Below are 16397 nucleotides of genomic sequence, written 5' to 3'. Positions count from 1 at the left end.
CTAAACGGATCATGGTAATACCATCTCCCTTGCTAAGGAATGGTTAAGACATTATCATGTGACATCATCATGTGACGTCACATGCGACCACAAGCCCCAGGTGATCATTCTGACCAATAAAATGTGATAGGAACTGGGTTTCTTGCTCTTGAAACACACACACACATGTATGTGGGGAGAAAGAAACCTCCTTCTGCCTCTGAACAGATGTTATCTGGAGCTGTTGCGGTCACCTTGTTATGAGAAAGCAGCTGACACAGCAGGAAGAGAAGGAAGATGGAAACCTAGAACACCTTGACGACTTTCTTGAATGTATAGCCCTGGAATGCCCTACTTCCAAAGTTCCTGTTATAGAACAGAATTCACGTCCCTACTGTTTAAGTTTCTGTTAAGTGTGGCTTGAAGCTGAGAGGACCATGCCTGATGCAGGGTTACCTAGTGAAGTAGGGGAGAGAATGCCACACCCTTAAACAATGATCTTAAAAAAGACAAAAGACAGCTGTAAGTAACTGCAGAAAACCCCTTTAATGCCTGTGGAACAGAAGAACCATGTTGGACGGGGAAAGCAGGGGCAGGACACACGTGTCGCATATCTATGGGGTGTTATCATGGTTACATCTGTGACAGGATCAACTAACTGGCTCTCATTTCACTTAATAACATAAGATCCTCCCAGCTGACTATACACAGTTTAGGTTATCACTCCCTATGACTCCTGCTCCCTGCCCTGCACCCTAGATTCTCTGGGACTCACCGCAGTTTTCCTGACTCTGATGGAATGTGCTGGAGTCTATTACGAGCCCTGCTTTTCAGAACGTGCTGAACAGGCCCTGAAGATGTGCATCAGGCCGACGGTGGGTCAAAACCAGAGTTCTGCAGGCTGAGCTTTTTCCTTTTATTATTATTATATTAAACTTGGCTGTGTTTTCCTTTGGTGGCTCTGGCATCCTACGCAGTAGTGCTGGACATTTGCAGGCAGTTAAGGCCCAGTCCAGCAGGAAGAATGATTTCCGCGACTGACTGCTGGTCTGTGCAAGCCCTCCAGCTGCAGGAGCAACTGCCCTTGAGTAGAAGTTGTAGGGTGGGCCTGGTGGGGAGGGGGACAGGCTGGGACAGAAGGAAGGATGGAACATTGGACCCAGTGGCCAGGGGTCAATGGGATGTCCTTCTCACCAGGAGCAAGAGAACACTGACTCCAGCATGCTCCCATTTCAACTCCAGTAACGGGAGGCCCACCCAGTGTGCGTCAGACAAAGGAGTGGGTGCTTCTGGGCTGCACTTTGGCCTACTTCAGAGGAGCAGCACTGGAAGGGATGGGTAGCCCATTCTGCTAGCAGAGTGATTCCTGGAGATGCAAGCTGGGAGGGATGTATCTGTGTGGCTGGCCCCTCATGTCCAGATGTCACATCTTAGTGTCACGAGCCTGGGACAAACATTGAATTTTTAGGATGTATTTTCACTAAGAGAGGCTACCACTCTGGGAGCCTCTTTTTCCTGCAAGAAGCGCCTCTCAAAGGAGTGATTCTGGTTCTCAGAGGCATTCTGAGCTTTGGGAAAAAAGCTATGGCTGGATGACCTTTTAATTTTTTGCGGTGCTGGATGCCACCTAGAAAAGCTAATCTTTATCTGCAAGGAAAGCACCAGCTGGGATTGAGCACGCCCCCCTTTCCCACCCCTGGATCATGTCCTTGGTTCCACATCCCTCCTTGCCATGCTGTGGTGAAGCTTTTTTGTTTTCCTCTCTCTTTCCCATACAAGGTTATGAGCTCTGTGTCTGGTCTTTGAAATTCTAATACTTGATGGCACAAATGAGGCAGCCTCAACATTCTGTTGAAGGAGTGAAGGGTTTGGAAGTTCCAGGTGGTGTGGGAAACTAGGGTGGCTCCCAGCAGGTAGATCTTTCCCAAACCTGAAATGGCCATACGATCCTGTATGTTAGACAGGTTGAATGCAGAGAACGAGCATTTCCAGGCTGTAGCTCTCATCTCATCTCACAAAAAACCAGACCACCACTGGGAGTCCTGTTCCCCAGCTTTTACAAAAGCTCACCCCTCCCAATCACTTCAGATCAGTTAATTCTCCAGATTTACAAGCCAGAAAACTCAGCTCTGGCACTCAGCACACAGGACTCAACAGGGGTTGTGGATTTCAACCCAGAAGCCCAAACTTCTCAGCCTGCTGAAGGCCCCTTCCACCTGCCAGTCTGCACAACAGCAGTGCTGTGGGCTCAATGCCAAGCACATCCATGCCAGGCAGTCCTACTGGGTGGGCCCTGACTTGATGGGGTGCAGCTATGGGCCCTCTGGACATGTTCTGCTCAATTACACCTTCCTCTCCAGCTGCCTAACCTTGACCAAGATGGGGACCTGATTAAAAACCCCATCAGTTTCTAGCTCTTCCTGTAATTTTGATTGACAACATTAAATGCTAATACAAAAACATCTTATCTCTGATAAAACAAAAGCTGACAGAAAGACGGACGCTGACAACCAGCCATATGGTGGACACAATTCCTGGGCCTGGCCCTGTTCACAGTAGCACTGTCTGGCAGAAAGAGATGACACTGAGAAGCTTGAGGACCTACATTTAATAAATCAAACTGTACTGGCATCATCAGAATATTCACAGTTTGCAACAGGATCAGAGCATCTTCTCACTTGCAGACTCGGAGGTGTTTCAGGAGAAGGCGATGTGGGCGCGCCGTTCGGATGCTTCATTCTTGACCCTCTCTGGGGCTTTCAACGTGTCATTGTGTCAGATCCCTCTCCCCTTCAGGTTTTCACGGTGCTCCTCGTGCCTCTGCCCTCTGGGATCCCTTTGCCGTCTTCCGGTGTGGAAGCTTCGGCTGCTGGCTGGCTGGCCTCGATGGAGTCCAGGTGAGATCTGGGGAGCTCCCCCTGGATGGCCAGGCCCGGTGGGGCTGGCCCCATCTCACTCCTCTGACCCTCCATGGGACGCTCTCTTCTGACCTCTTCCAGTTCTGCAGCTGCCTGTTCCTTTGTCAGTTTAATTATTTCCCTTCCAAGGCTGTTTACTTCTTCCTCAGAAGGTAACTGGGGTAATGAAGGATGAAAGAGCTTGCACTGGTTCCCGTGGCTCTGATTTGCTGGGGAGTTGACAGCGGGCCTCCCAGCATCCTCAGGCGCTGTCAACGCCTCAGCAGCGGCACAACTTTCATCTCCTTCTTGCTTCTGAGCCTCCGCTGAAAACAGAACGAGGACAGCATTAAACCTCTGGCAGCAAGTCAACCCTCACTGCCCCTCTTCTGCCAACTTCCCGCCCAGCCTACCAGCACAGGGCCTCTGAAAAAGGAGCAAGACTTTTTTTGGCTCCCTGTGCAGGGAACTGGAGCCGAAGGGGAACACAGGACCCAGGTGAAACCAGTGAGCATGCATTCTAGTGATTCCTGCATTATTAACAGAGGGCAAGAGAGCACTTGGGCCATGTCATAATCCATCCTTTCCAGGCACCTGGTTAGCTTCTGTTCCATTCTCTAATGGTTCTCTAATGGCCGCTTCTTGTGCACATTACATATTTATATTGAGGACAAAGGTTTTGTTGGTTCTGCAGCTCAGAACTGGGTCTTGTTAGTAATGAAAAAAGGTTCCGGCTGCATTGAGGGTGGGAAGCAGAAGGATAGTTCGGGAAGGATTTAGTGCCACCCCTTCTCCACGATTCTCCATCAGCATCTCATTCCTTAATGCAGACACCTGGTGTTCCTCAATATAAAATAAATTATATGCAAATATAGCTTCAAGCTGCCTCCCCTGTTGAGTTGTTGTCCCTAAACCCCTTTGCCATAGGATGGAAATTCTAGCACTGCAACAGGAAGGGCATGGGAGAGAAGGGTGAGCCCTAAAGTGCTGACGTCCAGCCCTCATTTCCCTACTCACTTGCTTTGTGATCAGGACAGGACTCTGATGCTCCTTCTGAACCTAACCAGCAATGGTTGCTCTGCATGACTGGGGAGCAGCATGGTGGAGCCAGCTCTTAGTACCCGGGCATGTGCATTCAACAACAGACACTGAGTTTCCCCAGAAGCCAATCTCTTGTCAGCCCTCAGGGTAAACAGTGAAGAAAGGTATGATAGAGCCACAGTGGGACTGGGTTTAGCCTGGGTGCAGGTCCTAGACCAGGAATAAGGGGCCCCCAGGAACACTTCCTGGTACCCCTGAATGGAACCACAGAACCCTACTGTAGTGGGGCTTGCTATCAGATATGTGCAGGTACGTTTTCAGGCTGTAAGTTGGAACTTGGGGAGCTGGAGAACTGCAGCAGGTTAGAAAGGATGTTGAGCATCATCTGGCCATGCCATTTTCCTGCTTAAAACCTTCTACTGGAGCCTTGTCACTTTCAGGATAAATTTCCTTTCGCTTAGGCCCTTACAAGGTCCTGCTGATGCGCTCCTGTTTCACTCTGCAGCTTCATTTCCCACAATTCCATCACACATGTCCTCCTAGCCATGCCATGCGCCCATTAGGTCTCCACACACACTGATCAGTTTCTCCCCTCTCTTAAATAAATCCTCCCAGCTAATGCTTATTGGGTGCTTTTCCACACTACGCACTGCGCTAAACATTTGACGTGTTTATCTCATTCTAAATTTAAGTCCATGAGAACAGGAGCCTCATCTGACTCATCCAGTGTCTGACACATTCTAAGCATTCAACAATATTTAAAAAATAGTTCCCTTTCTTTTATAAATGGAAGTATAATACACATAAAGAGAAGTGCACAGAACTCACGTATCCAGCTCAATGAATTTTGGCAAAGCAAACTCACCCATATAACCAGGATGAGAAACAAAATATTACCAATCCCTGCAAACACTTTCAAGTCCAGGACTCCTGGACCCCCTTTCCAGTCCCTTTTCTTCTGCCAAGGATAACCATTAGCCTATTTAAAATGCCGAAATGAGATCTGCCTGGACCTGGAACTTTATATTCAGGAATCTTACTGTGCTGGGTCCTTTCACTTCACATGATGTTTGTGAGATTTACCCATATTTATGAGTACAGAATTTGTTCACTTGAATGCACCACAATTTCCAACAGGTATGTAAGTGTTGAATGAAAATGGGCAAGCTGGAAACAGAAAAAGATATAGAAATGGAGAGCAGACATATTAAACAATTCACACCATCACTCAAAATTGCAGAAATCTAAGTCCCAACAAAATGTAGTTTTTCCTCTACCAGAATGGCAAAAATGAAAAGGTTTGACAAAGCTCAGTGTGGTGAAGGATGCAGGGAAACAGGTACAATCATACGTTAATAAAGAAAATAAAACTTAGTAAGACTCTTTTATAGGCCAGATAATTCAAGACATATTGTTCTTAGATACTCACTACAACACTGTTTTAAAACAGAAGTCTGGAAAATCCAAGTGCTCATCAACAGGGGATTATGTATACAGATTTACTTGCCAAGTTGCGAGATTCTTTCTGATAATATGCACTAAAAATTGTAGGTTGTCTTTGGAAAGCAGACTGAGGACCACAGTAAGAAGCAAGGGTGGAGGAAGACTTTAAGTTTAATTTTCCATCTTTCTGTGCTATTTATATTTTTTAACATGTGCTGTATTCCTATTTTATAAAACAAGATATGCAACCTCCAAGATTCTACCATCCATTATCCCTTCATCTTTCCTTTGCTACACTGATCTGTAGAGCTAGGAATTCATATCCACTGCTTCCACTTCCCAGTGCTGATTCACACCTTCAATCCTTCAGTCTATCCTGTGTCCCCCCTGCCTGTGAGGCCTCCTACATCTCCCACCCTACCCTGTAGCATACTTTCCCATTGGCCGCATGCTCCTCACAAGCTGTTTCTCCCTGTAGTCTCTCCTTCAATCTAGTTCTGTGAGCATGATGTATTAGTTCCCTATAGCTGCTGCAACAAATAACCACAGATGTAGTGGCTTAAAACACACTTATTCCCTTATAACTCTGGAATCTGAAGTCCAAAAAAATTTCACTGGGGCTGGGCACAGTGGTTCATGCCTGTAATCCCAGCACTTCGGGAGGCTGAGGCGGGCGGATCACCTGAGGTCAGGAGTTCAAGACTATCCTGGCCAACATGGAGAAAACGTGTCTCTACTAAAAATACAAAAATTAGCCAAGTGTTGGTGGCGCGCGCCTGTAATGCCAGTTACTCAGGAAGCTGAGGCAGGAGAATCAATTGAACCTGGGAGGCAGAGGTTGCAGTGAGCCGACATTGTGTCAATGCACTCCAGCCTGGGTGACGGAGCGAGACTCTGACTCAAAAAAAAAAAAAAAAAAAAAAATTCACTGGGCCAAAACCAAGGTTGTGCTCCCTTGGAGGCTCTGGGGCAGAATCCATTTCCTGCCTCTCCCAGTTTCTGATGGCTGCCAGGATTCCTTGGTTTGTGGCTGCATCCTTGCTATCTCTGCTGCCATGGTCACACTGCCTTTTTATCTGTGTGTGCACAATCTCTCTCTTGCCTCCCTCTTGAAAGGATACATGATATTGCATTTTTAGCCCACCCGAATAATCCAGAATAATCTCCTAATCTCAAGATCCATAAATCAACCATACCAGCAAAGTCATTTCGCCATATAAGGTAACATTTACAGGTTTCAGGGAATTGGACCTGAAATCTTTGAGGGTCAGTATTCAACCTCCTACACATGCCTTCCCAGTTTCCTTTGTTGATTCTGATATTTCCTTCTGGCCCCTCTGAGGGCACTTTCCCCAGTGATCTGCCATCTGTTTCTCTTCATTCATTCTCACTGTTTGGCTATCATATGACCTTAATTCCTGCCTCTGAGTACAGCTCCCAGATCTATATCAATGGCTCTGCTAGCTTCTTGTAGAAGATACAGACCCATGTTTCTGGCTGCCAATGGGATCCTCTACCTGGAAAATTTGCTGGCACTTTCCAGAAGATAGTTTTCCGCCATAGAGTCCCTCTTGTTTGCAGTTTCAGTAATGCTTCATAGTCACAGGGGCTTAAGATCTTGAAGACCAGTCAATGCTAAGTCTTGTCTTTGTCCCTCTGTATTAGTCTGTTTTCATGCTGCTAATAAAGACATACCCAAGACTGGGTAATTTATAAAGGAAAGAGGTTAAACGGACTCAGTTCCACATGGGTGGGGAGGCCTCACAATCATGGCAGAAGATGAAAGAAGAGCAAAGGGACATCTTACATGGCAGCAGGCAAGAGACTGTGTGCAGAGGAACTCTCATTTAATGAAACCATCAATCTTATGAGACTTATTCGCTACCAAGAGAACAGTATGGGGGAAACCACCCCCATGATTCAATTATCTCCACCTGGCCCCACCCTTGACATGTGGAGATGATTACCATTCAAGGTGAGAGTTGGGTGAGGACACAGCCAAACCATATCAGCCTCAGTGCTAGAGACTGAATGCTTGTGTCCTCCCAACATTCATATTGAGGCCCTAATCCCCAGTGTGATGGTATTTGGAGGTGAGGCCTTTGAGAGGTACTCAGGGTGAGAAGAGTCATGAAATGGGTCCCTCATAATGGGATTTGTACCCTTATATGAAGAGGAAGGGGCCAGAACCCCCTCTCTCTCTGCCGTTTGAGGATACAGCAAGGAGGCTGCCATCAGCAAAACAGGAAGAAGGCCCTCCTGAGTCACAGAATCTCTTAGCACCTTGATCTTGGACTTCCCAGCCTCTGGAACGATGAGAAATAAATGTCTGCTTATTGTTGAAAACACTCAGTCTATGGTAGTCTGTTATAGCAGCCTGAACTGACTAAGGCACTCAGAAATGTTCCTTGCATCTGCCCACTCTTCTCTTTGCCCAACACCAAACATTGCTTGGATTTCTAAGGTTTCTAGATAAATTGCTGAGGTATATCTCCCCATGGTTCAGCTGGATGTGACTTTTAGACCATCCCCCCAGCCAATGAACAGGTAAGCATTCAGAAGGCAAGTGCAAACAATGCTCAATATTTCCGGAACTCAGACCCTGGCAGGTGACAGGTATGTGGTGACAATTTATAAGATGCATTTACGAGGATTATTTCATAATTTAGAAAAAACGTGTATTTAAAAACACATGAGACTAAGCATGTGGTTAGATACTTTAGGTTAAATATAACCTAAAAAGGGCCGGGCACGGTGGTTCACGCCTATAATCCCAGCACTTTGGGAGGCTAGAGAGGCAGATCACGAGGTCAGGAGTTCAAGACCAGCCTGGTTCACATGGTGAAACCCTGTCTCTACTAAAAAAATATAAAAAATTAGCTGGGTTTGTTGGCGTGTGCCTGTAGTCCCAGCTACTCAGGAGGCTGAGGCAGAAGAATCGCTTGAACCCAGGAGGCAGAGGTTGCAGTGAGCCAAGATCGAGCCACTGCATGCCAGCCTGGGCGACAGAGCTAGACTTCGTCTCAAAATAAATAAATAAATAAATAAAACCTAAAAAAGAAATACAATCTAACAAGTTTGAATTAAAATGAAGCTTAGAATTTCTGCAACATGTAACAATGTTATTACATCTGTGATCCATTCTAATTTTAATACAACATAAAAGTATTGATATGACATAAAAGTATTGATTGATATGCATGGTATGTGGTGAGCATTTCTTAATTACATAATTGAATACACTTTTGAGCATTTATTTATTTAATCAAATGTTTAAACGTTTTTAAATGACTGAACCTTGGTAAAAACTCTGAGAAGCTCTAGAAGAAATGAAAGCATGAAATCAGAGGGACTTTAAGACTAAAATGAAACTACCAAGATGAAGGGTGGAGCACAAGGAAGAGAAAATGATCACAGACAGAAGCAGCGATGTGATAACAAACATCAGTATCAACAGAGAAGAGGACTGTGGGTTTCAGCTGAGCAAGGTGGGTCCTGGCTGCTGTCACCACACCCTATAGCTATAATTCTCCTGATATAAATTTGCCTTTCACATTCAAAATAAGTTTCCATTTCCTTTAGTCTTTTTGATGACCACAGACAAATCCCAGGGACAGAATTTTGACCAAATCTACTTTATGCTTTCTGAAGGCTGCATTTAGTCACAGACAACTATGTTTATTCTCCTAAGAATTCACTGACCTCAGTAAGCATTGTATCTGCAAAGGAGACCATTACTTGTGCTTACAATGAAATCATGAATGTAATAAAGCAAGCCTTGATTTTTTTAAAAAAAAGCTATTCAGATCTGTTCAGCCAGGATAAGGTATGTTAGTTCCTGATGCGCAATGTATAGATGTATAGATGTGTGAATAAATCAAGCATGGATTTTGAAAAAACAACTATTTAGATCTGTTTAGCAAGGATGAAGTATGTTGGTTTCTAACAGGTTCCTTTGAGTCTAGTCTCCTCCTGCACTAATCCAACCTGTTGCGAGACAGGAACCTTCCCTAAAGCTTTGCTACCTAAAGTGTGGTTCATGGACAAGTAGTGGCAGCATCACCTGGGGACTTATTAAACATGCAGGGTCTCAGGCCCTACTCCAGAATGACTGGTTCTGAACCTTCACTTTAATAAGATCCTGGGTGATGTGGGTGCACACTTCAGTTTGAGCAGCACTGCAAGCTTGAAGCACAAATCTCACCATGTCTTTGCCCAGCTATACATCATTTAAAGGCTGCCAGTGTCTCGGGAACAAAGCCTAAGCTCATAACCTGACATTCAAGGCCTTCCACGACTAACATCCATCTACATTTCTACCTGGCAAACCAACTCTTCTTTTTCCCTCTACTCCAGCCACACTGGCCCTTCATGTCGCCCACCCCTGTCCCCAGCACCTATAACTTAGAAAGTTGATTCCTCCATGACTATCATTCTCTCTTGTATGTCCCAGGGATGAACTTCAAGAGTCACCTCCACCTCCACATCTTCCATGATGCCTATTTGATTAAATCTGGCCAGAAGTAATACTCCTACCTTAAATATAGAAACTTGCCTGATTAATTTTTTAACCTTGTTCCATAGTGGGGACTCAATAATAAATAGCTTATTAAATGTTTGAATATATGAACAATATACACGAATGTGTGAATCCATGAATATATGAGTACATCTCTTTAAATACCATTCGTTAATATATGGAAGCAATCCTTGAATTTATGGTATTCATTTAAGGTTGTATTCAGGTTACTACTCTAAAAGTTCTTAAAATGGTACTTTTGAAAAAGAAAGACAAAGATTTCTGACTTGCACAAACATTTATCTACATCTAAGGTAGCTCAGGGAAGCAATCACAATTTTCACACTCACAGATGAAAATTTTTATAGTGGTCATACAGGGGACATGAGAAACAGTGGGTCAAAATGAGCAGGTTTCCAGCATGGTGGGGAGGCTTTGTTTAAAAGGAGTAAATTACGTTACTTGCAGCAGCTAAATTTTTCACCAACGTGAGACGAATAAACTCCTTCTAGAAATTACTCTTATGAAATTACTTCTTCCAGGACACTTAATAGTATATTCTAGTGCCCCTGAAAAATTAATTAACCTTACTCGTAACAACCTAACCCCTAAACCATCTGCGGTGTGTTTTTACTGGAGGTCACCTTAATCTTCTCTACCTTAATTTACATCTAAGTGAGGGTGGTCTAAATTACACAGGGGACTTTCAGTTGCTGGTATTTTGCCTTGTGCCATTTTGTTAGATGACATTCTGCTCATGTCCAAAGGTATGAGTCTCTTTTAATATGGTAAACCTCTGAGATGAGCAGGGAGAACTTTTTAAGCAGCGGGTGCGGGGGGGTGTGTGTGGGGCCAACACTGCTGTCCTCATTCGAGGTTAAAACACAGCCACAATAAGAGGAATGTACTCAGGCTGTAATCCTACTCTGTTTACTTTTTCTGAGAAAGGCTAGATTTTCAGAACCTCAGGACCACAGAGCTACAGGAGCCAGGATCTAGGACTGGATTGTAAGTCAACAGCAGGATTTACCAACCCACTCCCCCATTCTTTTCAAATCTAAATTTTAATTTTTAATTTAATTTTTTTTTTCTTTGCGACGGGATCTCACATTGTCCCAGGCTGGAGTACCGTGCCACGATCACAGCTCACTGTAGCCACAACCTCCTGGGCTCAAGGGATCCTTCTGCTTCAGTCTCCCAAGTACCTGGGACTACAGGCATGTGCCACCACTTGCAGCTAATGTTTTAATTTTCTTTTTTAGAAATGGAGTCTCACTATGTTGCCCAGCCTGGTCTCAAATTCCTGGCCTCAAGTGATCCTCTCACCTCAGCCTCCCACACTGCTGGGATTACAAGTATGAGCGACCCTTAGACTATTTTTTTTTTTAATCCAAAAGATACCTAAAATTATACTCAAGTCATTATCCGGAGACAAAAAAAGTTACTAAAAATGTCACGAGCGTTGAGCTATCACTGGGACCTCTGGTTACTTGCTGTGGGAGCAAAATCCTCCTTTGAAGATTCTAGAATCTTAACTCTTGAGCTGTGGGTGTTTTATTTTTAAGGACAGACACATAGCATTGCCATTTCTATAAAATATTTCTGAACCAGCCAAGAATAGGAAAATATTACAAATAATAGTAATTATTTGGTGTTTTAGCAAACAGAATCATTAACACTTATTATTAATAATGATACATGTATCAATGATGAGGAGGCAATGAACGGATACAAATGCATTATGACACAAATAATGTGGAAAGAAAAAATATTTCCCCTAAAAGATAAAGCAACAGTATCTCTTTGTTTAAAAGATTGCTAATCACCCAAAAGTGTGTCCCCCGTTCCCCACTGCCACTGGCCCGAAGGGGCGATTCATCTTCCTTTGTTAGCTGCTCTCTGATAGGCTTTGTCCTCCCAAGTGTGCGCTGCTTTCAGTTGGAATTGATCACAGATGCGACAGTGATGATGAGGCCATCCCGGACGCTGACAGCCGCGGTGTAAATGCTTCCTTGTTCCCACCCAGTGCTGTCGGAGGATGGGATAGGAACAATGAGAGCTAATGATGCAACTCTGGAAGCTATCATTTTGAATCAGTCCGTGACTTACACCGTCCTTGTGAAAATCAAGCCAGGCTCATGCTCCATTTCAGGTTAGCAGGCCCAGGTCCACCCCAAGGCTCAGCAAGCCCAGAACAGACAGAAGGCTTTGGATCTCCATGTGGACGTTGGATGCTGGCATGGCATAACCACCATCCAAGACATGCTCCAAATCCCACAGGGGGCCACGGTGATCCAGGCCAGCCTTACAAGCAGCCACATGAGGCTGGCTGCAAAGACCCAGCCTTGCTTTCTGGCCAGTGCAGAACCAATTAAAGTCAGGGTCTCTCTCTAGAAATTCTCCCCACATGGGAGAGTTACTTGGGGGGTAACCTTTCTGCTCAAATCCCAGATATGTCCTGGCTTCTACCATTCCATGAACTATTATGGTCTTATGATCAGGCTCTCAACCCTGTTGGCTTATCTGGGTCTTCTTACTCAGTGATAAGAAGTGGTCTTCTTACCAATCCACGTGCTATTATGAGTGATTTAAAGCAATGACTATGCATTATTTTTCACGAGCCTTTGGGTCAGATGGGTGGTTCCGGTTCTGCTAATCTAAGCTCAGCTCGGCAAGGCTCCCTCATCTGTATGCAAGAGAAAGCTTGCAGAGCCTAGCTTAGATTAGCAGAACCACCCATCTGACCCAAAGACTCATGAAAAACAATACACAGTTGTTGCTTTAAGTTCCACATTTTGAGTTGGTTTGTTATCCAATAATAGCTAACTGACACAGCTGGTTAGTCCATTTAGCTGAGAGCACAGTTTTTAGGGCAGACAATCATGAGGTTGGAAAGGTAGGCTAGGCCAGGCTGCAGAGTTGAGATGTTAAGTGGAAGACAGTGGAGAGCCACTTGGGATTTTTGAGCACGGCACAAATGTGATGAAACAGTACTCCAAAAGCTTTATTATCTATAGTAGCAGGATGAAGATGAGAATAAAGCAAAGACAGTCAGGGAGGATGGAAAACCAGGAGAGGAGCCCTCCTGACAAGAAAATGAGGGCCTGAACCATGCCAGAGGCGGTAGGTCCCGAGGTGTGAAAACTCTGCAGAAAGAGTTGAGTGAAAGACCACATGTAGATGGAGATAGAAAGTTGACAATGGTTGACAGCTCCAAGGTTTTGAGCCTGAAAAGCTGAGAGGGTGACAAAAAAAGAAGGAAGAAAGCAGGAAGAGTTGGCGATGCCATGCTTGAGAAGTCCACGGAGTATTCAGGGCAAGGGAAGCTGGGGCTCTGGGAAATGTGGGGTGTAACTCTGCAGATGGAACCCTGCAGGGGAAAATACTTTGAGAGTATTTTATGGAGGTAATGATTAAAGGCATGAGTCTGAGCAAGAGAAGATGGAAATGTGGATGTATATTGTTTATCTACTGCTGTGTAATGAATTACATCAAACCTAGCAGCTTAAGACTCAGAAGTCTGAAAACAGTTGAGCTGGGTGGTTCTGGCTAATGGTCTCTCATGAGGCACCCATGAAATGGTAACCAGGGCTGTTGGCATCTGAAGGCTTGACTAGGGCTGGAGAATCTCCTTCCAGGATGTCTCACTCAAGTGGCTGATGGCTGGAGGCCTCAGCTCCACACCACGTGAACAGTGTGGACAGCTGCTTGAGTGTCCTCATGATATGGCTGCCAGCCTCCTCCAGAGTAGACGGCCCGAGAGAGCGTAAGGGACAAGTCTCATGTCTTTTATGACCTGGATGCAGAACTCACATACCCTCACTTCTGTATTCTATTAATCAGACAGACTGATCCTGATACGACATGGAAGACGGTTACACAGAGGCATGAATACCAAGGGGTAGGGAACATTTGGTGCATTCTCGGAAGCTGGCTGCTACACTGGGGTGGCAGAACAAGACAAGCAAAACTTCAAAAGATAAGAAGTTTGTGGGGAAGACAAGACTCCCACATGGGAAGAGATCAGGCTCTCAAACCTGTTGGCTCATCTGGGTCTCTATATAGGTCTTTGACCCCTTCCAGAACACCCTGCCTCCAGAACTGTCTATCTGGTAGAGGAGGAGCTTTTCTTTCTATTCTACTGCTTTGCAGACTTCCCATGTATCAGGCAACGTGCCAAGATTTCCCTGAGGTTGACATGATTGTGTCACTGTTTTAAAGGGAAGAAAACTGAGGCGGAAGTCTCCAGCCCAAGCTCTCACAGCCAATGTGATGTGGAACTGGCCACGAACCCAGGTTGTTCAGCTCCAGGGTCCTCACTATTTATTTTTTGAGATGGAGTCTTGCTCTATTCCCCAGGCTGGAGTGCTGTGGCACAATCTTGGCTCACAGAAACCTCTGCCTCCTGGGTTCAAGTGATTCTCCTGTCTCAGCCTCCTGAGTAGCTGGGACTACAGGCATGCCCCACCACACCCGGCTAATTTTTGTATTTTTAGTAGAGACGGGGTTTCACCATGTTGGCAGGCTGGTCCTGAACTCCTGAGCTCAGGTGAAACACCCACCTCCACTCCCAAAGTGCTGGAATTACAGGTGCGAGCCACTGCACCTGGTGCGGGGTCCTCACTCTTAACCTCTCTGCCAACATGCCTAGAGAGCAGGGGCCTGCATGCTGCAGTTAAAACCTCCCAACAACATGAATCCACAGAAGGAACAAGAGGAAATCTGAGGAATATCCCAATGATGCCAAAGCAGCAGCAGGAAGGGGAAGCGGAAGAGACCGACGTTCATTGAGCCACTCCTCTGTGGCAGGCACAGTCCAGGTAAAGATGGAGAAATTGAGGCGTACTTACCATCCTTGGGATCTGCTTTGTTCTCAGTGGGCTGCTCGACAAACTTCAGCAGTGGGGATCTCGACCTCTGTCCACTAGGAAGAGTGGGGTCGCTGAACAGTATTGTGTCCTTTCCCCCTGTTGCGGAAAAGGGGAAAATGGATGTCTTATATCATCAGTGGAGCTGGGTTATGTTTAGGCCCACACACTTCACTGGCTCAGGGCTGGCTGCCCATAGACACTACCATTGAAGGGAAGCCTGCTACGACTGCTGACATCCTCCATACTTCTTTACACTATTGCACCACCCTAGCCCTAGCCCTTGCACACACACACACACACAAAATCCTTATCATTAATTTAGTATTGAATTATAGGCCACTTCTTACTTTCCTCTCACTGCTTGATGTATCTTCATCTTGCTTCCCTAAGTGGACCATAGATTCTTGGAGGGGGCGATAAGCATGTCTAGAATGCCTGGTACAGAACTGAATTCACAAAGTCAATGCTCAAAAGGGTAACAACACATTGGTGGGCTGTTACTGGAAGAGACACTGATTCTTCCCAGGTGTTGGAAATGAGAGAGAGTTGGCAATTCTTTGATGTCATTGGAACTCTGCTCTCCAGTTGGCTAAACACTATGATTTGACTCCTACTTTGGGAAAGAAAGAAGAGGAAGAGGAGGGGGAGGAGAAGGAGGAGGAAGAGAAAAAGAATGTATTGTGTCTTATTCCACCATTCAGTAGTTTAAATGGAGTCACAAAAAACAATGAGCAGACAGAACAGACTGATCTGATTTATACTAGAAGAGGCTCTTTTTCCCTCTACTTTCAACATAGTTTGAAAATATCATAACATGTTTCTTCATCATAACATCCTTCACCACTGCAGAAGGTCAATGCTATTGCCATGACATAAACTGTATCAGATCTGGGGAGCTGCCACTCTTTCCTGTCCTCCCATTTTGTATCTATGTGGAGACCAGAGATTAGAACAAACAGGGCCACAGCATAAAATTCATTCAGCCAAGTCCCCAAAGCTAATTTCATCCTTTAATATTTGTTTTGTACTAATTGAATTCTCTATTTCAATTGACTATTCTAATCAGAAAAGTTCAAGGAAAGGTAGATAATGCATTTCTACTTATTTACATGCAGGGATGACATAATGCACTGCTGATGTTAGCCACAAAAACAAGATATTTTAAACAGAACATACTCCCAAATCCTACTGAAACATTGTAGCTCAGGCCTTCAGGCAGCAAAAGGAAAAAAGGAAATAGTTGTTATTGCATAATAGCCATTTGAAGTTGTACCTAGACCAAACAAAACCACAGAAAATTCTCGGCATCTGTTCACTCAAGTAACTTCCATCTTTTAATATAAATTGTAGAAATGAAACAGTGAGAAATTTCACCGAGTCATTTTGAGAAAAAAAAAATCAAAACCCCCATACACGGACAGACATGGCAAACTCACTGTACAAATACATGATCAATTTGCCCAACTGTGTTGAAATTCAATGCAATAAAAGAAAGGCCTTCCTAGAAGATGAGGCTTTAACAGCATCAAAAGATTCTTGTGCAGAAATGGATCATTCAAATCCCCAGGACTGTACCCGGCAGTAATTAGTTCTGTTAGGTCTTTTGACATCAAATTCAAGGAATCAGTGCTAAAAATTCCAATTCTT

The 16397-nt window shown here is 44.8% G+C and overlaps 1 protein-coding gene across 3 annotated transcripts in view; it reads right to left on the bottom strand.

Moving 5' to 3' along the window:
• Positions 1-506: 506 nt before the first annotated feature.
• The window catches only part of CCDC149 (coiled-coil domain containing 149), a 107964-nt gene continuing 92073 nt past the window's right edge, over positions 507-16397 (bottom strand). For 2 of the 3 annotated variants that reach the window (XM_017866749.1, XM_017866740.1), the window contains exons 11-13: positions 15927-15959; positions 14730-14846; positions 507-3202 (exon numbers count right to left, since the gene is read on the bottom strand). In XM_017866749.1, the coding sequence (XP_017722238.1) occupies positions 2772-3202; positions 14730-14846; positions 15927-15959 (581 nt within the window). In that variant the 3' untranslated portion in view covers positions 507-2771. The remainder of the gene's footprint in view (positions 3203-14729; positions 14847-15926; positions 15960-16397) is intronic. The other variant, XM_017866744.1, reaches the window with a different exon arrangement.

Source organism: Rhinopithecus bieti, unplaced genomic scaffold (assembly GCF_001698545.2).
Source record: "Rhinopithecus bieti isolate Rb0 unplaced genomic scaffold, ASM169854v2 scaffold_1599, whole genome shotgun sequence".
NCBI lineage: Eukaryota > Metazoa > Chordata > Mammalia > Primates > Cercopithecidae > Rhinopithecus > Rhinopithecus bieti.
This window is presented reverse-complemented; position numbering and strand designations above follow the sequence as displayed.